Consider the following 18,128-nt stretch of genomic DNA (forward strand, 5'->3'; position numbering starts at 1 on the left):
GACACACACCCACATATCTTCTCTGTCTTAGTCTTTCTCTCATCCATCCATATTTATGTGTACACACACACACAATTAAAAATGAAATCATTATTTTAAATGGTGAGAGAGGAAAAGGGGGTAACTGCAGATTCCCTTTAGCAAATTGGCTACCACAGTCCCTCTTGTGAATTCAGCAAAGCACTGCTCAAATTCTTGGCCTGACAAAAAGCTTTTTGGACATAAATCATTCGTGCTATACTATTCTTTGTTTGACTGAAGATGTGGACTGAAGTATTAGCTTAACTTTACATAAGGGAAATTGGTATTGTAGATGCAATATAACTCATCTTTTTTACTAAGCCTAGGTTTCTGACTAGATACTAGTAGGAGGCCTACCAATAAATTCACAGCTTCAGAAACAGAGACATGGGGAGATTGGGGCTATTTGTGCTATTATTCAATTTCCTCATAACTATAATTAGGTTTTCACTTTTAATCATAGAGACTCATCACAAAACAGATCTGAAAGGGAGGTTTTCTTTGCCCCAGTTCTAGATATTTCCCATGTAGATAATCAGATTGTCATATGTAGGTAGTTTCAGCACTGTTTTATCTCATGTCTTCTTAGAACCTTAGCAGATGTCGTTTCACTCATCGAGATTCATATTAGTTACCTTCAGCAACTCTATCTTCTAAATGTAAAAATCCATTTTACCCTAGTTACTGTTTTAGTCTCTGATATAATTGATATATTCTCCTATAGCTAATAGTTTTTGGAGCTTTATCAACTCCGCAGTTTTGGTAGTTATCAGCATGCTCTCTAGTAAGAGAAAAAAAAGAAGAAGAAGAAGAAAGAAAGAAGGACTCCTACTTCTGAACAATTACAAGACTCCTGAATACTGCTTGACATACTGTTAGTCTAGTCAGCCTGGATGAGTTATAGTCAGTCCCAAGGCAGCTGAGACTGTTTCCTGTCAGTGTAGAACTGGAGCAGAACCTCTGATTGATGATCATCTGGTTTGGGATTGTATGCTTAGAATAAACAGAATGATTTCAGTGTTTTTCTAATATAAAGAAGCAGCTGGTTGTAGGACTTCTCTTAGATTGACCATAAGAATGATGGTGCCTAAACCAAGTAAAACTTTCTTGGCGAGAAGTCTTTCATTATAAAATGGCTAAAAGACATAAGACAATGTATTATTTTTTTTGCTGCATTTGACATATATTCTATGAAGTAATAATTATGTCAGTATCATTGCACTAATAGACTAATTTTTATCTCATGTAGCTTCAAGTATAGCCTTCCTCTGATTGGCTCTGTAATTAGGACAAGCCAGTCAGGACAAAGAAAATGTAGCATCAGTTCTCACACGGTTTCAATTTAATACATTGCAGGTACTTACGGAACTTTTTATTTGGCTTGGCAGTAGACTAAAGAAGCTCATTGCTCCATTTGGAAAGTTGTCAATTTTAGCATTGAGGTCTTGCATTGTGGGAAACCCTTAACTCTCTGGCAAAACTGAAGAAGTAGTTTCAGTAACTTTTTATGAACTTTCTTAGTCGCAGTCCAGCTTCTTGACACATGCCCTCTTGGAGTTGGTAGGTCAAATTTGATTGAAAAAGACTTTTAGTTAATAACATAAAAAAACAACCCTAAGGGCTGGAACAGATTTCAGAGCTAATTTATCCTGGAATAAATGCTTCTGGTAAAAACTAGAACTGCTGCTACAGTTTTGTACAAGTGTACCTAATATGTTTTACCTTTCTATCTCCAGTCAAAATACGATGAACTTAAGAAATCCGAAAAGGGAAGCAAACAGCAACACAAAGTCCACAAATATATCACATCATGTGAGATGGTGATGGCTCCTGTCCATGAAGCAGTGGTCTCTTTACATGTTTCCAAAGTCTGGGATGATATCAGCCCTCAGTTCTATGCTACATTTTGGTCTCTGACAATGTATGACCTTGCAGTTCCCCATACCAGCTACGAAAGAGAAGTCAATAAACTTAAAGTCCAGATGAAAGCGATTGATGACAATCAAGAAATGGTAAGTTTTCCTGTGATGATGCAAGTATAATAATTATGACATTTATGCAGTATTATTCATGCTCTGTCATTATTTTAGTTCAAGATTCTTGATAGTTCAATTTTGTTGCTCCATAATATTTTAAGTAGATTTAATGGTAACATCTCAATGGTTGGGGTAGGGTCTTAGCAGATAGTTGGAAATATAATTAAGGAATAAAAAGACATTCATGTCTTTTCTACTAAACACTGCCTAAGCAACCTAATGTTATTTGTGTGGCTCCTATTTCTAGAGCAGTAGGAATTCCCAAAGGATTATTATTCATTCTTTCCCCTCTCCTCCCCTCCCCTCCACTCTTCCTCCTCCACCCCCTCCCCTCCTCCTCTTCCTTTTCCTCCTTCTTCTCCTTCTCCCTCCCCCCCCCCTCTCTCGCACATGCATGCACAGACACACACCAGCAAACACAAATAGTGTGGGGTTTAAGAAGACCTTCTCTACTCTTTTTTTTTTTTTTACAAAAAATTAGGCAGAAACTGGGTAGATTAGTAAATATGATACAATAGAGAGCTTATTTAGATAACCTAGCTGAGGAAAAACAGATGTAAAAATGGACCTTTAAAAAGATTATGAGAGTAATATGAAGAGTGATTTTGATACAGAGATCTAGTCTAAGGCTAGAGACCAGCTGCATGTCTTGGGGCACTTTGGTATGAGGTACTGAGAACATAGGCTATTCCAGAGACAGAGACAGTGCATATTGCTTGTAAACAAGTGGGATGTAGGGATGAGGGAAAGCCAAAGAGAACTCCGTTTTTGCTTCTGATGGATACTGCCAGAGTTTGGACGGTAACCTGTTCAAAAGTTACGAGGACGTTCTGTGATACTGATTTGGATGTGCTGAATGGAAAGAAAAGTAACACATTCAGGTATATCTACTGTACCATCATGATGAAATAATTATCAAGTATAATCATTTTCACTTTTAATTTAATTTTATACATGAAAAGGGGCAATGTAGATACAGTTAGAAAAGTATCTGCCTTCACTTTGTAGCCTCCAAATAAAAAGAAAAAAGAAAAGGAGCGTTGCACAGCCCTTCAGGACAAGCTTCTGGAAGAAGAAAAGAAACAGATGGAGCATGTTCAGAGAGTTCTTCAGAGACTGAAACTGGAAAAGGACAACTGGCTTTTAGCAAGTAAGTTCTTGGGCTTGTACATTCCTGCTGCTGCTAAATTACAAAAGCAAACACCTTCTAACTTTGGAGGTGTTCAAGAAGCTATACTCATATTCTGCTCTGTTCATTGTTCAACTTCATGTTCAGAATCAACTTCATGTGTTCACTGAAGTAACTGATGACAGTTTGCTACCAAAATAAAATTAGTTTATCATGATAATGTTGATAACTTAATATTCAGATATTCTGTACAGAATCATATTTCTGAGGAAATTGTAGATAAATGTCCAAAGAGTAAAAGTGATAGGTTATAGTTTGTATTATGTTGTGATATGAGCATAGTTATCTCATAGTTTGTGGTTTTATAGCATTGTGTACATTACAGTTAAAATGTCATGTTTGGTAGCCTTGAGGAATTTCAGGAAGAAGATAACTGCTTAATGCATTCTTCTTTTATTTTAGAGTCTACCAAAAATGAGACCATCACAAAATTTCTACAGCTATGTATATTTCCTCGATGCATTTTTTCAGCAATTGATGCTGTTTACTGTGCTCGTTTTGTTGAGTTGGTACATCAACAGAAAACTCCAAATTTTTCCACACTTCTTTGCTATGATCGAGTAAGTTCTTATATTTCAGCCTTTAAAAAATTATGCAAAGACAGCTAGCTAAGTATCATAAACTCTAGAAGCATTGGGTATACACTGAATAGCATGATCTTAAAAGCCAAGTTCCTTACTTTGAATCCTAGCTCTACTTCTTTCTAACTATATGATCTTTCACAAGATATTTAACCTCTCTGTGCCTCAGTTCTTTTTATTGATAGAAAGGGGCCTGCCTTGTAAGATTAATCTGAGGTTTAACTATGTCCCTATACATAAGAACCTCAGGTATTGCAATCTGTTGCACCCATGGTTAGAGCTATTCACTCATTATTTGAATTTAATAATCCTCTCTACTCTTTAACCTTGACTCCTCCAAACAAAATGAAAGAATACAACCTTCCACCCAAATAAAAGACTTTTATACCTTTACAACACATAAAAGCAGAGAAGCCTTTCAGTGCTGTCATAGTCATGGCTTTTCCCATCTTGCTTTTTTCTTATGTTATTCTATTTATGGGTTTGAAGCCTGTGTGGTAGCATGTCTACTGCACATTTCTAAATTTTATCACCTTTGCTTTGGCCTACTGTCTATTCAGTCTCAGTCATGAATGGCTACGTCTTCAAGAAGCATTATGGAATAATAATAACAACAACAAAACAACAGCAGACTTTTCTTTTATTATAAATCAGATTTCTTCATAAAAATTTACATGGATGTTTTATTTGTTTTGTTTGTTTGTTTCTGAGACAGGGTCTCTCTGTGTAGCCTTGGCTGTCCTGGACTCTCTTTGTAGACCAGGCTGGCCTCGAACTCACAGAGATCCACCTGCCTCTGTCTCCCGAGTGCTGGGATTAAAGGTGTGTGCCACCATGCCCGGCTTACTTGGATGTTTTATGATTGCTATTTTTCCACCTAATCTAGAGTTGCCAAAAATCTCTGCAGGTGTGAATATAAAAGGAGAAAGTACAGTTTTAACTAAATTTATCTGTTTATTGTCATTTATTATATTACAGTCTTAGTATTTTCAGTTAGTTTGATTTTTTTTTCTAACATTTTTTTCTCTAGGTTTTTTCTGACATAATTTACACAGTTGCAAGCTGTACTGAAAATGAAGCTAGTCGATATGGGAGATTTCTCTGCTGTATGTTAGAGACTGTGACCAGGTGGCATAGCGATAGAGCTACATATGAAAAGGTATATGATTAATAAATGTTCATATTTTACCCGTGTATATAATTATTGCTTCAGATTGGTCAGTTTAAAACAATTTAAGATTCAGGTATAAAGTGATACTTAAAAGCCACAATTAATATATTATTTTAAAAAGTAGAATTTTTAAAAGAAAAATTGTTTCAACTTGACATTTCAAGTTAATGTCATCGGATAAGCCGAACCTTTTACATAGAGTCACTGATCTGGTCTCATTCTCCTATTTTGTGAAATAAATTTTACCTCTGATGATGATAAATTTATTTTCCTTAGGAATGTGGTAACTATCCAGGATTCCTTACCATATTACGGGCAACTGGATTTGATGGTGGAAATAAAGCTGATCAATTAGATTATGAAAATTTTCGACATGTTGTACATAAGTGGCATTACAAACTAACCAAGGTAAAAATTAGTGGATATTTTTCAATTGTTTTTTTTCAAACCTGTATCTTATGATAATAGTTCTTTAAATGTCTGTTATAGGCATCAGTACACTGCCTTGAGACAGGCGAATATACTCACATCAGGAATATATTGATTGTGCTAACAAAAATACTTCCTTGGTACCCAAAAGTTTTGAATCTGGGTCAGGCTTTGGAAAGAAGAGTGAATAAAATATGCCAAGAGGAAAAAGAGAAGAGGCCAGATCTATATGCATTGGCTATGGGGTAACACAATTATACTTTAATGTGATTTATGAGACTAGATTACAGAAGGATTCTGAAGATGCAAAAATGTTTTACAATGTTGAAGTCTTATCTTCTGCTTTACTTCAGGAGATTATGGGAGATTATGCGATCATGTTCCCACAGGCTGGTGGTGAGAGTTGTCACTTCTGATTATCAACTTCCGGTCTATACTGGATGATAGTTTCAAAGAAATATAATATTTCTTGAAAGGCGGGAGGGAATGTAACTTTATCATAGCTACCATATCTGGAGGCACAAAAGGAGAAAAACTCTCTAGTTAAAAAAATTAGTTTAGTGTGAAAGAATGACTAAGTTTGTAGAACACTCTAAAGACCTTGGAGAATATACTGAAAATTAGCATTTTATTTTCTAGAACTAAGTAGCATAGTGAATAATCTGCTAATTTTATTTGACTAAACCCCATATCTGTGTGTTTTGATTTGTGTATGTGTATTTAAACACTTTGTGCGACTTTCAGCTACTCGGGGCAGTTGAAAAGTAAAAAGTCACACATGATACCTGAAAATGAATTTCATCACAAAGATCCTCCTCCAAGGAATGCTGTTGCCAGTGTACAAAATGGGCCAGGTGGTGGAACTTCTTCATCATCCATAGGAAGTGCATCTAAATCGGATGAAAGCGGCACTGAGGAGACTGGTATGCTTGTTTGTAGACGCTTCTCAATAATATATTAAAATATTTTATCACATGATAATTACAATGCTAGCCTCCTTGCTTTTTATTCCCTAGTTATGAGGATGTAACTATTAAGAATTAATCAGCCTCCTGGGCCATCCTAATTATCTACTAATCATTTTGCTGTGAAGTCATAGTTTGTGTTTAGATTTGCTAACAAAACCCTTGTTTTTATTTCAGATAAATCAAGGGAGAGATCTCAGTGTGGTATGAAAGCTGTTAATAAGGCTTCTAGTACAACACCAAAAGGGAATTCAAGCAATGGAAATAGTGGCTCTAACAGGTAGGAACACTGTGTCATATGTTACAATTCAAAACTTCCTCTGTTGTGTGTGTGTGTATATGATGGGCGTGTGTGCACATTCATGTGTATGTAAGTGGCCTTGCATGCTTGCCACAATGTGTGTGGAGGTCTAACTTCAGATGTTATTCCACACCTCACACCTTATTTGAAATTGGATCATTTTACTGCTTATACCAGGTCAGTTGGCCTACGAGCCTTCAAGGAGTCTTTTCTCTGTCTCCCATTTTACCATAGAAGCTACTGGGATTACAGATGAATGCTATTGTGCTTGTCTTTATGTGGGTTCTGGGAAGTTGAACTTGCTTTTTTATACTTGCATGGCAAGCACTTTATAAACATAGCCATCTTCCTAACTCCAAAATTCTCTTATTTAAAAAGTTATCTTTTAAGCCTGGCATGGTGGAGCATGCCTTTGATTCCCACACTCAGGAGACAGAGGCAGGCGGACCTCTGTGAGTTCGAGGCCAGCGTGGTCTACAAAGCAAGTTCAGGACAGCCAAGGCTACACAGAGAAACCCTGTCTTGAAAAACCAAAAAAAAAAAAAAGTTAAAAAAAAACCTTTTAAGTTAGCATGCAGAGTAATTATGGCATTTCCATATGTATGTCTCATTATATTTTATTCTAATTTGCCCTTATATCATGTCCTCCCTTGCTCCCATTGTCTCTCATTAGTCACCTTCTTTCCAAATAATCTCTCTTCTTTTCTTAAAACATATTATTATCTTTTATATTATATATTATCTTCCTTTCTGCCTCTTGTTAATCTCTTAAGACTTAGTCTTCTTTCTTGTTCCTTTTCTAGTTTTATAATGTGTATGATAAATACATACTTAAATCTGGGTTCTGTGTAAGAATGAAAATACAGTATTTGCCTTTTTGAGCCTAATTTCAATTAACATAAAGATTTTCAGTTGAATTCATTTTTCTAGCAAATGCCTTCATTTTTGTTTTCATTTTGACTAAATTTTATTTTGTTATGCATGCCATGTTTTCTTTATTCATGAGTCTATTGATAGACATGTAGACTGGTTTTATGTATTGTGAACAGTGCAGCAATAAACAAAAATGTGTATCTCCATGATATGTTGAGGTAGAGACATTTGGGTATATACCCAGGAGTGGAATAGCTGAGGTAGTCTGTTCTTAGTTATTTAGAAGCTTGTATACTGACTTCTCTAGTGGCTGCAATAGGTAACATTCCCACTAGCAATTTGTAAGTGTGACTTTTTACCCTCATTCTCACTGACTTTTTTATTTTCTTGATGAGAGCCATTCTGCCTGGTTCAAAGCAATTTTAATTTTCATTTCTCTAATGGCTAAGATGTTGAACACTTTTCAAGTATTTATTGGCCATTTATATTCCTTCTATGAGCTATTTATGAGCTCATTACTAGCCCATTTATTGATTAGGTGAATTTCAGAGTTATTTGCAATTCTTAGTTCTAAATATCAATCTCCTGTTTGACACATACTTGGCAGAGCTTTCCCTCTCAGTTTGTATGCTATTCATTCTGATGGTTGCTTCCTTAGCTGTGCAGAAGCCTAATTTCAAGTTATCTTATTTGTCAGTTCTTGGTAATTGTGCTAGGTCCTGGAAGTGCTTTCACTATATTTTCCTTTAGCAGTTTAAGCATTTCAACTCTTACATTAAGGTGTCTGATGATTTTGAATTGATTTTGAGCAGAATGAGTAATAGAGATCTAGTTTCATTCTTTTGCTTGCCAGTGTCCAGTTTTCCCAGTACTATCTGTTGCAGATGCTGTTCCTTTTCCAATCTATGTTTTTTATACTTTTAGGTAAGTGTAGTTGTGTACATTCATTTCTTGCTCCTATATTCTATTCCAAGGCTCTTGCTAATCTACATGTTTGTTCTTGTGCCAGTACCATGCTGTCTTTGTCACTGTGGGTCTGTTGTATAATTTGGGATCAGGTATTGTGATACCTCCAGTATTGGCTTTTCTGCTGAGTATTGCTTTGGATATTCTAGGCCATTTGTAGTTTTCAATCAGCTTTAGAGGGGTGTGTGTGTGTGTGTGTGTGTGTGTGTGTGTGTGTGTGTGTGTGTGTGTGTCTGTAATTCTGTAATGAAATGAAGAATCTCATTTGAATTTTACAGAGATTATGTTGAATATTTAGATCACTTTGGATAATAGAGCCATTTTCACAATAATGAATCTTCTAATCCATAAGCATGAGATTTTGTTGTCTTTTTAAAATTTTCATGGTCAAGTCAGTTTTTCTTTTTAATTTTTTCCTTTTTTTCATTTTTTTAAAAATATTTTTTGTTTTTACATATACCTTTATATTATTGCACATATATGCAATAAACTATCTATATCAAGAAGAACCATGAAACAATCAGGAATTATATACATTCATTCATAGTGTTTTGGCTATTTGTATTTGGCAGCCTTGAAGAAAACATCTTTCCTATCTTGGTGCATCTAAAATTCTGAATGTAAATCAATATCTATCATATCTCAGAATTATCAACTTAAACACCTATGTAGACCTAAAACATTTTAACCATCTAAACAACTAAGTTTAATTGTAAAACTAGGCTACCTGGTCTTCAACTACATCAGAGACTTGAGAAGGAATAAAATTGATTACCTGAGTATACAATGAGTGCAGGTTAGCAGCTTTCCAAATGAGAAGATGACACAGACAGTTTGCTATCTGAGCAGTCACCCAGAACTCTCTAAAACATTGGAGCATCTTCTGCTTTTTAATTTATATTTGTTTATTATAGAAAATAGCTTTTCCCCCATATAATATATTCTGATTATGGTTTCTCCTAGCCTAATTCTTCCCAGGTCCTCCTCCCCACCCACCCAAATCCATATCTTTTCTTACTCCTCATTAGAAAACAAACACACATATCTTTAAAAATTAATAATGTTAAAATAAAAGCATTGTAACCTGAAGAGGACAATGTCTTCTTCAATTGGTCTCTTTTTACTTCTCGTTTTACTAGTCTTTTATTTTAACAGGATTATTCCTAAGTATTTTGTGTTCTGTGAAGTTACTGTGGATGATTTCTTCCTCAGCAATTTAATCCTTAGCAAATAGAGCTTTTAATTTTTATGTTTCTTTGTATCCTATAAATTTGATGAATGTGTTTATTTGCTAAAAGGATTTTCTGGTGTAGCCTTCTGGGTCTTTTAAGAATAGTGGTATACATATTTGCAAATAGAGATGATTTGAATTTTTTTGTCCTATTGTCTCTCACTTTATTGTTCTAAGATTTTGAGTACTGTATATAATGTGTAAAGAGGGTGTACTCTGTCCTGTTTCTGATTTTGCTTTCAGTGCTTTTGAGGGTTTGTTGTATTTCTAGTTTTCTTAGAGCTTTTTTTTTTTTTCATGAAGGGAAGTTTTTGTTTAAGTCTTTCTCTGCTGCTATTGATACAGTCTTGTGGTTTCTAACCCTGAGTCTGTCTATCTGTTGTATTCTATTTCTTGAATCATTCTTGCACTCCTGGAATGAAACCAGGTTGTTCATGGTGCATGATTTTAATGTGTTCCTGAATTCCATTTGCAAGAATTTAAGAACTTTCGCATCTTGGCCTAGAGAGATGGCTCAGCAAGATTAAGGACACTGGCTGCTCTTCCAGAGGACCCAAGTTCAATTCCAAGAACCCACATGGCAGCTCACAGTCACTTGTAACTCTAGTTCCATGGGATCTGATACCTTCTTCTGGCCCTTGTAGGCACCAGGCATTTATGTTGTATACAGACATACATGGCATAGACATACATGTAAGGAAAGCACTCATACATATAAAATAAAACCAAGATGTGAAAGATGTTCTAATTTATTAGGGCAGTTGGTCCATAGTTTCGTTCTTTTGTTGTGTATTTATTCAGTCTGAGTGTAAGGGTAACGCTGGCTTTGTAGAGTGGTTTCAGTAGTGTTCCTTTTCTTTATATTTTATGCAACAGTTTGAGGATATTTGGCATTGGCACTTTGTAAAGATTTGGTATAATTAGTCAATTTGAATGGTTCTGGGCTTTTCTCCTGTCTCATTGCTTTTTATGGATCTATTTAAATTGCTTGTATTCCTTTGATTTAATTTTGATAGGCTATATTATCTAAGAATATATCCATTTTTTTTTAGATTTCCTCATTTTATTCCCTGATGATACTTGATTTCATTAGAATCGACAGTATACTCACCCTTTTCATCTCTACTATTGTTTCATCTCTAATGTTATTAACTTGGATCCTCCGTTTTCACCATTTTTTTCTAGACCTTTACCAATATTCTTTTTTTTTTTCAAAGAGCTAACTGTGATAGGTTGGTTCTCTATATGGTTCTTTAAAGTCTCTATTTCATTAATTTCTTCTCTGATATAAATTTCTTGCTGTTAACTGCTTTGGGGTTTCCCTTGTTCGGTTTTTTGTTTGTTTGTTTTTGTTTTTGTTTTGTAAGACATCATTAGGCTATTTGAGACTTCTGATTTTTTCTTAATGTAAGTATTTACAGCTAGAACTGCTTTCGTTGTATCTGAAGTATTCTGGTATGTTACCTTCATTTTCATTGGATTCTTGAAAGTCTTAAAATTCTTCCTTGATTTTTTTTTTCATCCACCCACTGGTCATTCAGGGGTATATTTTCAATTTCCAAGTACTTGTGTAGTGTCTATAGTTTCTCTTGCTATTAATTTCTGGTTATATCCCTCTGTGATTTAATGAAATAGAAAAAGGTCATTTCAGTTCTGTATTTCTTCAGACAGACTTTATGATCAGAATTAGGTCTCCTTTAGAAGGCATTCTATACACTGCTGGGAAGGTTGTGCATTCTGTTTCTGTTGGATGAAATATTCTTCAGATTATCTGTTAAGTCTATTTGTTCTTTGGTATAGTTTGCCTCTGTAGTTTCTTTGATTTATTTTTTTTAAAAGTCTGAATGACCTGTCTAAAGTTAACAGTGGAATGTCAAAATGATCCACTGTTACTATGTCAAGACCTTTGTGGCTGTTTATGAACATTAATGTTTGCTTTATGAAATTCACAGCCCTAACAGTCAGTGCATATGGTTTATGATTGTTACATATTCTTGTTTCATTCATATACAGCTTCATTATTTAACTGTTCAACTTTTTGTTTGAATTCTACTTTGTTAGCTACCAGAAGAGCTATGACAGCTTGATTTTTGGCTTATATGCTCTTGGTACATTGACTTCTACCTTTTGAGGCTCACTCTGTGGGCATCTTTAGCGTGATATGTGTTTCTTGGAAACAACAAATAATTGTGTCTGATTTTTAATCAAGTCAGCCACACTGTCTCTCATTATTGATAAATTGAGGTCTCTGCTTCCACAGGCCACTTCTTTCTCATTTAGTCATCGTACATAGTGATAGAATGGGATTCCTGTCTACCTACCTGCTGTTGGTATCATTTTCTTAAGAAAATCTGTCAGTAGATTTGAAGGTAGTGAGGGCTATCATTGGAGTAGGACTTCTAGTCTCCCCCCCCCCTCTGTCCCTGTCTCTCTCAGTCTCTGTCTCTCTGTGTGTATCTGTGTCTCTGTGTCTCTCTGGTGAGGTTGGAGGGTGGGTGGTGGCATTTGCCAGGCTTCTGTGAGATTGAAGCTGTGTCTGGCCTGGCTTGCTTTTTTTTGTGTGTCACCTATCAAATGATTTACCCTGTACTTCTTTTCAAGTAACCGATTAGTACCTTTGTCAGTTTCTGAAGTTCTTTGACTCTTTTTCATGTATATATTAACATTTCAAATAGAATCTACTTTTTATTCTTGCTCCTCAGCCTATCTATCATCTTACCTGAAAGTCCCCTAGATTCTCCTATCTAGACCTCGTTAACCATGAGTAGAATGATAGGCAGTGGTAATTGAGCAGTACAGAGGTTATATATACTGGACTTCAAATTTTGTTTACTCGTATTTTGATTTATTTGTTATACTATTTATAGTTTACATAGCTATGTTTTGTTTAATAGCTTTATTTCTTCTTCTAAGATAAGAGATATTCAGATAAATATAGATGGTGAAGTTTTGAGAAGTTTGAGGAGACAGTTCTTGATGTATGCAATTTGAGTAATGCTTAATAATGTAAGACAAGCTTATGGTAATTTTGAAAGTAGTCCATACAGCTTAGTACTGTTTACTAATAGCTCCTTTCATTGGTTTGTTGGATATGTTTTTGGTCATTACTTTGTTATTCTCAAAGTTTATGAACATATACAAAATAGTCTAGCATTACTTATCATTATCATTTTTAATCATTGTTTTAACCACAAATTCATGAATTTGTGTTGTTTATTTAACATGAAGAATTAGTTATCCTAAAACTGTTCTTTATTTTTCTGAGGGTTCCTCTTAGCTTCACAGCATTTTTAAGTCAGAAAAAAAAAGCCCTTTCTGATTTTGTTTGTTTGTTTCCTTGCTGGCTTGCTTTTCAAGATGGGGTTTCTCTATGTGACAGTCTAGCTGTCATGGATCTTGGCTCTGTAGACCAGGCTGGCCTGGAACTCATAGAAATCCACTTTTCTCTACTCCCCAAGTGTTGGGATTAAAGGTGTACCCTACCATTCCTAGATCTTTTATGATTTTAAATATGGGGCATATCTGATGATTATTTTTCTTTAAAAAATCTTTTTTTTAAATTTTTAAGCAACAAAGCTGTTAAGGAAAATGATAAAGAAAAAGTAAAAGAGAAAGAAAAAGAGAAAAAAGAAAAGACTCCAGCTACAACTCCAGAGGCCAGGGTACTTGGAAAAGATAGTAAAGAAAAACCAAAGGAAGATCGTCAAAATAAAGATGAAAAAGCAAGAGAGACAAAGGAAAGAACACCTAAATCCGACAAAGAGAAAGAAAAATTCAAGAAAGAAGAAAAAGCTAAAGATGAGAAATTCAAAACCACTGTTCCCAGTGTAGAGTCAAAATCAACTCAAGAAAGGGAAAGAGAGAAGGAGCCATCCAGAGAAAGAGATGTAGCAAAGGAAATGAAGTCAAAGGAAAATGTTAAAGGAGGAGAAAAACCACCAGTTTCAGGGTCCTTGAAGTCACCTGTTCCCCGATCAGATATCTCCGAGACTGAAAGGGGCAAGTGCACCTTTTTATATTTCTTTACTATTAGTCCTAATATGCTTGTTGGTTGACTCTTTGTCTTGATAAGTTAATTACTGATTTTGTTAGTGCAGTAAATACTTGATCTTAAAGTTGTTCCCTTTTTGAAGCATTTGGAATGACTGGAAATATACCTTACTCTGACTATTTCTTTTTTTCCAAACAGAACAAAAACGCCGCAAAATCGATACTCATCCTTCTCCATCACATTCCTCCACAGTAAAGGTTAGTATAGCCTGAGGAAGGCAGCATCCGTATTAGGCTCACCTGTTTGGAATACCAATGTCCTGACTTCCTTCAAGTTTTGTGCCAAGTATTCACTGGAGCCACTGGAGGTTTTATATTGCATTAGAAAATGAAATTTGTATGTATTGGTGGACTGATTTTTCCTATTGAGTATTTTTATTATAAAAATGTTAGAACTTCAAGGACCTAGCACTAATTTTATTGTGTTTCAAAGTGCAAGAGAAATTTTACCCAGAAGTGCCTCACTGCTTTAAGCAGTTCCTTTTGGAGTGCAATTGTAGCTACAAGCAAATGAATCTTTTCAGCAGAATGAAGCTATTTTTCGGCATAAATATTGAAGATTATATAGTCCTGAAGACTTCCTGAATGATACAGGATAAACAAGATACCTCTGAATTAATCAAGCTTCTTGATGAGCATCATACCGATGTGCCTTCTCAGAAGGAGTCTTGAAAGGAGCTCCATTTTAAAGTCTCCTTGGTGATCAGTTCTCCTGTAGTTGTGTTTATTCAGTGAGCATGCAGCTTCTGTTGTATCTTCCCTTGGAGGTTTGTTTATACCCATTGGGTTCCCAACAAGTTGAACGATAAGAGCAGATGTGGCATCCAGTCCTACTACCAAGCAAAGAGAAATCCCAGGCATTCAACTGCAGCACAAAATCGTGGGTGTAGCCTTCTTGAAGACTCAGGGTAGCCATTCCTTGCTCCATGTTTAATTTTAATTCTAAAGTCATCTAATTTCATGGAATCTTTGATTTGCAGTACGTTGAACTTTAAAACTGTAAGTCAATTAATTCTTCATCCAGAGCTCTGTGGTGGAATACTGTAATTGGTTTCTTTTCCTTCTTTTTTATTTTTTTCCTTGTGAGAGGCATGAGATTAAATAATCATAGTACTTTGCAACAAAATACTGATGAATGTTTTATAGAATATTTTTCTATTAATGCCACTGAGTTTTTAAGCTGGAATAAAATTTTTATATTTGTTGGAATTATAAATGAATAAAATTAGAAATATTCTAATTAGAGAATAGCTATGAAAATATTAGCCAATTTCCTTTCACAGTGACCTCCACTGCTTTCAACTCTTAGTGGAGAAAACTGTTTTTCCTTTTTAAAACCTCTTAACTACTTAAAGTTTAATATGAGATATGTGGCATTATCATTTATTTATTTTTTAATTTTTAATCAACAAAATTTTAAATTTTCTATATTTAATATTTATAATTTTTAACGTTATAATTCCATTACATGGTTTTGATTTTTATTTTTATTGCTGATATTCATATTGATAACAATTTCCTAGAATTTATCCTCACAAGAAATAGCTGGTTTATTTCCAGGTTACAGACATACTTCCCAAAGTTCCTCTGGGTTCTGAGAACTATGCCAGCTCACCTGTCATCTCCATTCATTTTCTACAGGACAGTCTCATCGATCTCAAGGACTCTTCAGCAAAGGTTTGAGTCTTTTAAAATCATGCCTAAGTAAAGCAGGAATTCTTAATTTCCTTTATTTAGTAGGTACCACCACCATAGTAAATTTTGTATGCTAAGATTGGTGGGAGAAAGCACTCTTTTTATATAGACCCACTTTTAGAAATTCTTACCACAAATAACAACAAAGATGACAATGGCCCATTAAGAGATGTTGCTATGAATGTAATATGGCAGTATTTTTATATATTCCTTCTTGTTGTACTATGTATTTTTCTTTTATGCTTTACAGTCTGGAAATTCAATAAGGTTCTGGGAAAGGAAAGTTGCTGGTTTGTTTGGGGTGGGTGGCAGGTAGATTTAAATAGTGTCACAGAGAGCAAACTTGCCAGTTTTATTGCTTTGTTTATAGATAATGCAAAAGAACAGAAAAGTAGTGCACTGCATTCATAGATCTTTTAAAAACTGAATCCATCTCAATCCATAAATTTCTTTATATCTCTCTCTGCTGAATTATCCTTTTAGTAGCTGTGGCATAATACCAGGAGATACAGTAAATATAAAACAACTATTCTCCTGGAAGGGAGTACTCAACTTAGTGGCTATATATGTTTATGTCAGTATTAACTCTTTCTTTTCACAGTAGTCTCCTATGTATTCTGATTTTTAAAAACAGTGGGTAGCTTGTGTATTTTATTACAGAGTTTATTTCAGTGTTATACTTGAATTGTCTACTGTTCATGTCATTTTGTCTTATGAAATCTGTATCTTCTTTACTTTGATTTTTCTACTTTTATGCTAAGAACGATTATTTATGGACCAAATGGAATTTTGAAATGGCCATTTGATTTTATTTTAAAATGAATTTTAAATGAAATTTCTGGGCAATTACTAATTGGGTTAGATAGCCAAAGTGCCTGTGTCCTAAAAATATGGCGTCATTTTTAAGATAAACCATTATTTGAAGGATTATGCACTATACTAGTTAAAATCTTTTATTGACTTTCATTAAAATGTACTGCAGTATAGTAGGTCTTTGCGGCTAGTTTGGGATTGTATGTGTCAGTCTTAACAATCAATAGCTTATGTGGGTTGTTTTATATTCATAGGTTTGTAATAGTTTTAATCTGCTAGTATTTATTTATTTATTTATTTATTAAGGCATATGTTGAAGTGGTTTGAAACTTGGTATTAAGACTAACTAGATTTTCTTGTCAGTGATGAAGATTATGGTTTCTTGCATTTGTTGTGAAGATTGTTTTGTCATTTCCCTATGTCTAGATAATAAACATTTGTCTCATCCCATGTTTATAACAGTACTATGAGTTAAATAGGGCAGATGGTAGTTTTTTTGTTTTTTGTTTTTTTGACAAATGAGAGACTGAGCTATTCCCAGTGGCATACAACTTGTCATCACTGAAAATGTGAACGTTTCTTGGTTCTTAACATCTATTTCAACAATAGCTGTAAAGGTTTCCTTAGCTCCTTTAGTGTGTTTATATTACTTTTTAAATGTGGCAATTGAAGTCAATTTTCCAGCATTTTTGTTCAAGATGAATTTTGTGGGTATTTGAAATTCAATAAATTATTGCACATGGAACCATAAAAATAGAAAATGACATATATGCTATTAAATTTTTTGAGACTCATTTCATTTTTCAGATCCTTAGCTTAGCATGGTATCTTACAGTAAGATTTAGCTACTCAAGAAATACTTTAAATGAAGTCTTAAGCCTTTGGTAAGCAATCCAGTAGTGTTTTTGTATTATAGCAGCTGATTTTATAATTTTAAGTGTATAGAAAATGTAATAGCATTCTGATGGCTTGGAATAAAAATTTTCCTGGACTTTGAGCAATCTATATAGCCTCACTGTTTCTGGGGCAGCTTTAACTTCCTAGGTTTTAAGGTAAAGTTATGTGTCTGTCTTTTATGATACCTTGTGACTTGTACATAAAGAATTGTTTCCTTAATTTTATGATATTTTTGAAAGTTACACTTTGCCCCCAGAATTTTCTTTCTTAATAATTATTGGGTATTTTTATTTTCCAATCTATAGGAAAGTAGTGCATAGGTTTAATTTTTTGTGAGTTTAAAAGATCTAATGTAAGATATATTTTGCCAATTCACTTTCCACTCCCATTTCTACCTCACAGATTTCTACTTTTGATCAGTTGTGTTTTGGCGTAACAATCCTAGCAGCTACACATGAGTGCAACATGCTTCTTTTCCAATGAAGGCTAGATTCTTTTATTAGATATTAGTGGTTTCAATCTAAAACAATAACTCAAAGTAGTAATGAAACTCTACAATGTTACATACAGGTTGTCCTAACACATCATTAGCTTAATTTAGCAAATATGTGTTAAATATTCATTGTATGTACTAGCCACTAAGAAGTATAAAAAGTGGAAAAGGCATCTAGTTAGAGATGTACTAGAAATGACTATGGACACAAATAAATAATAAGGGTAGTAAGGAAACCCTGTTACAGAAGAAGAAGATGATGATGATGATGATGATGATGATGATGATGATGATGATGATGATGATGATGTCCACTGGAAAGTAAATTGCAGTGCTGAGATAGTTTAGGTGCTGATGACTTTCAAGCTAATTTTGAAAACCTGAAAATTTAAAGATAAAAGCAATCATTCTAGTAAG

At 34.4% G+C, this 18,128-nt stretch overlaps 1 protein-coding gene across 4 annotated transcripts in view; it reads left to right on the forward strand.

The window, feature by feature from the left end:
- The window catches only part of THOC2 (THO complex subunit 2), a 108,491-nt gene that overhangs the window by 76,621 nt on the left and 13,742 nt on the right, over nt 1–18,128 (forward strand). For 2 of the 4 annotated variants that reach the window (XM_084788731.1, XM_084788732.1), the window contains exons 23-33: nt 1,758–2,033; nt 3,066–3,207; nt 3,649–3,806; nt 4,858–4,986; nt 5,275–5,406; nt 5,488–5,672; nt 6,172–6,350; nt 6,570–6,672; nt 13,332–13,762; nt 13,953–14,011; nt 15,374–15,490. In XM_084788731.1, the coding sequence (XP_084644857.1) occupies nt 1,758–2,033; nt 3,066–3,207; nt 3,649–3,806; nt 4,858–4,986; nt 5,275–5,406; nt 5,488–5,672; nt 6,172–6,350; nt 6,570–6,672; nt 13,332–13,762; nt 13,953–14,011; nt 15,374–15,490 (1,911 nt within the window). Of the gene's footprint in view, nt 1–1,757; nt 2,034–3,065; nt 3,208–3,648; nt 3,807–4,857; nt 4,987–5,274; nt 5,407–5,487; nt 5,673–6,171; nt 6,351–6,569; nt 6,673–13,331; nt 13,763–13,952; nt 14,722–15,373; nt 15,491–18,128 lie in introns of all 4 variants that reach the window. The other 2 variants (XR_014780545.1, XM_084788733.1) reach the window with 2 other exon arrangements.

The sequence above is a fragment of the Acomys minous genome (genome assembly GCF_964271855.1).
Source record: "Acomys minous genome assembly, chromosome: 7".
NCBI lineage: Eukaryota > Metazoa > Chordata > Mammalia > Rodentia > Muridae > Acomys > Acomys minous.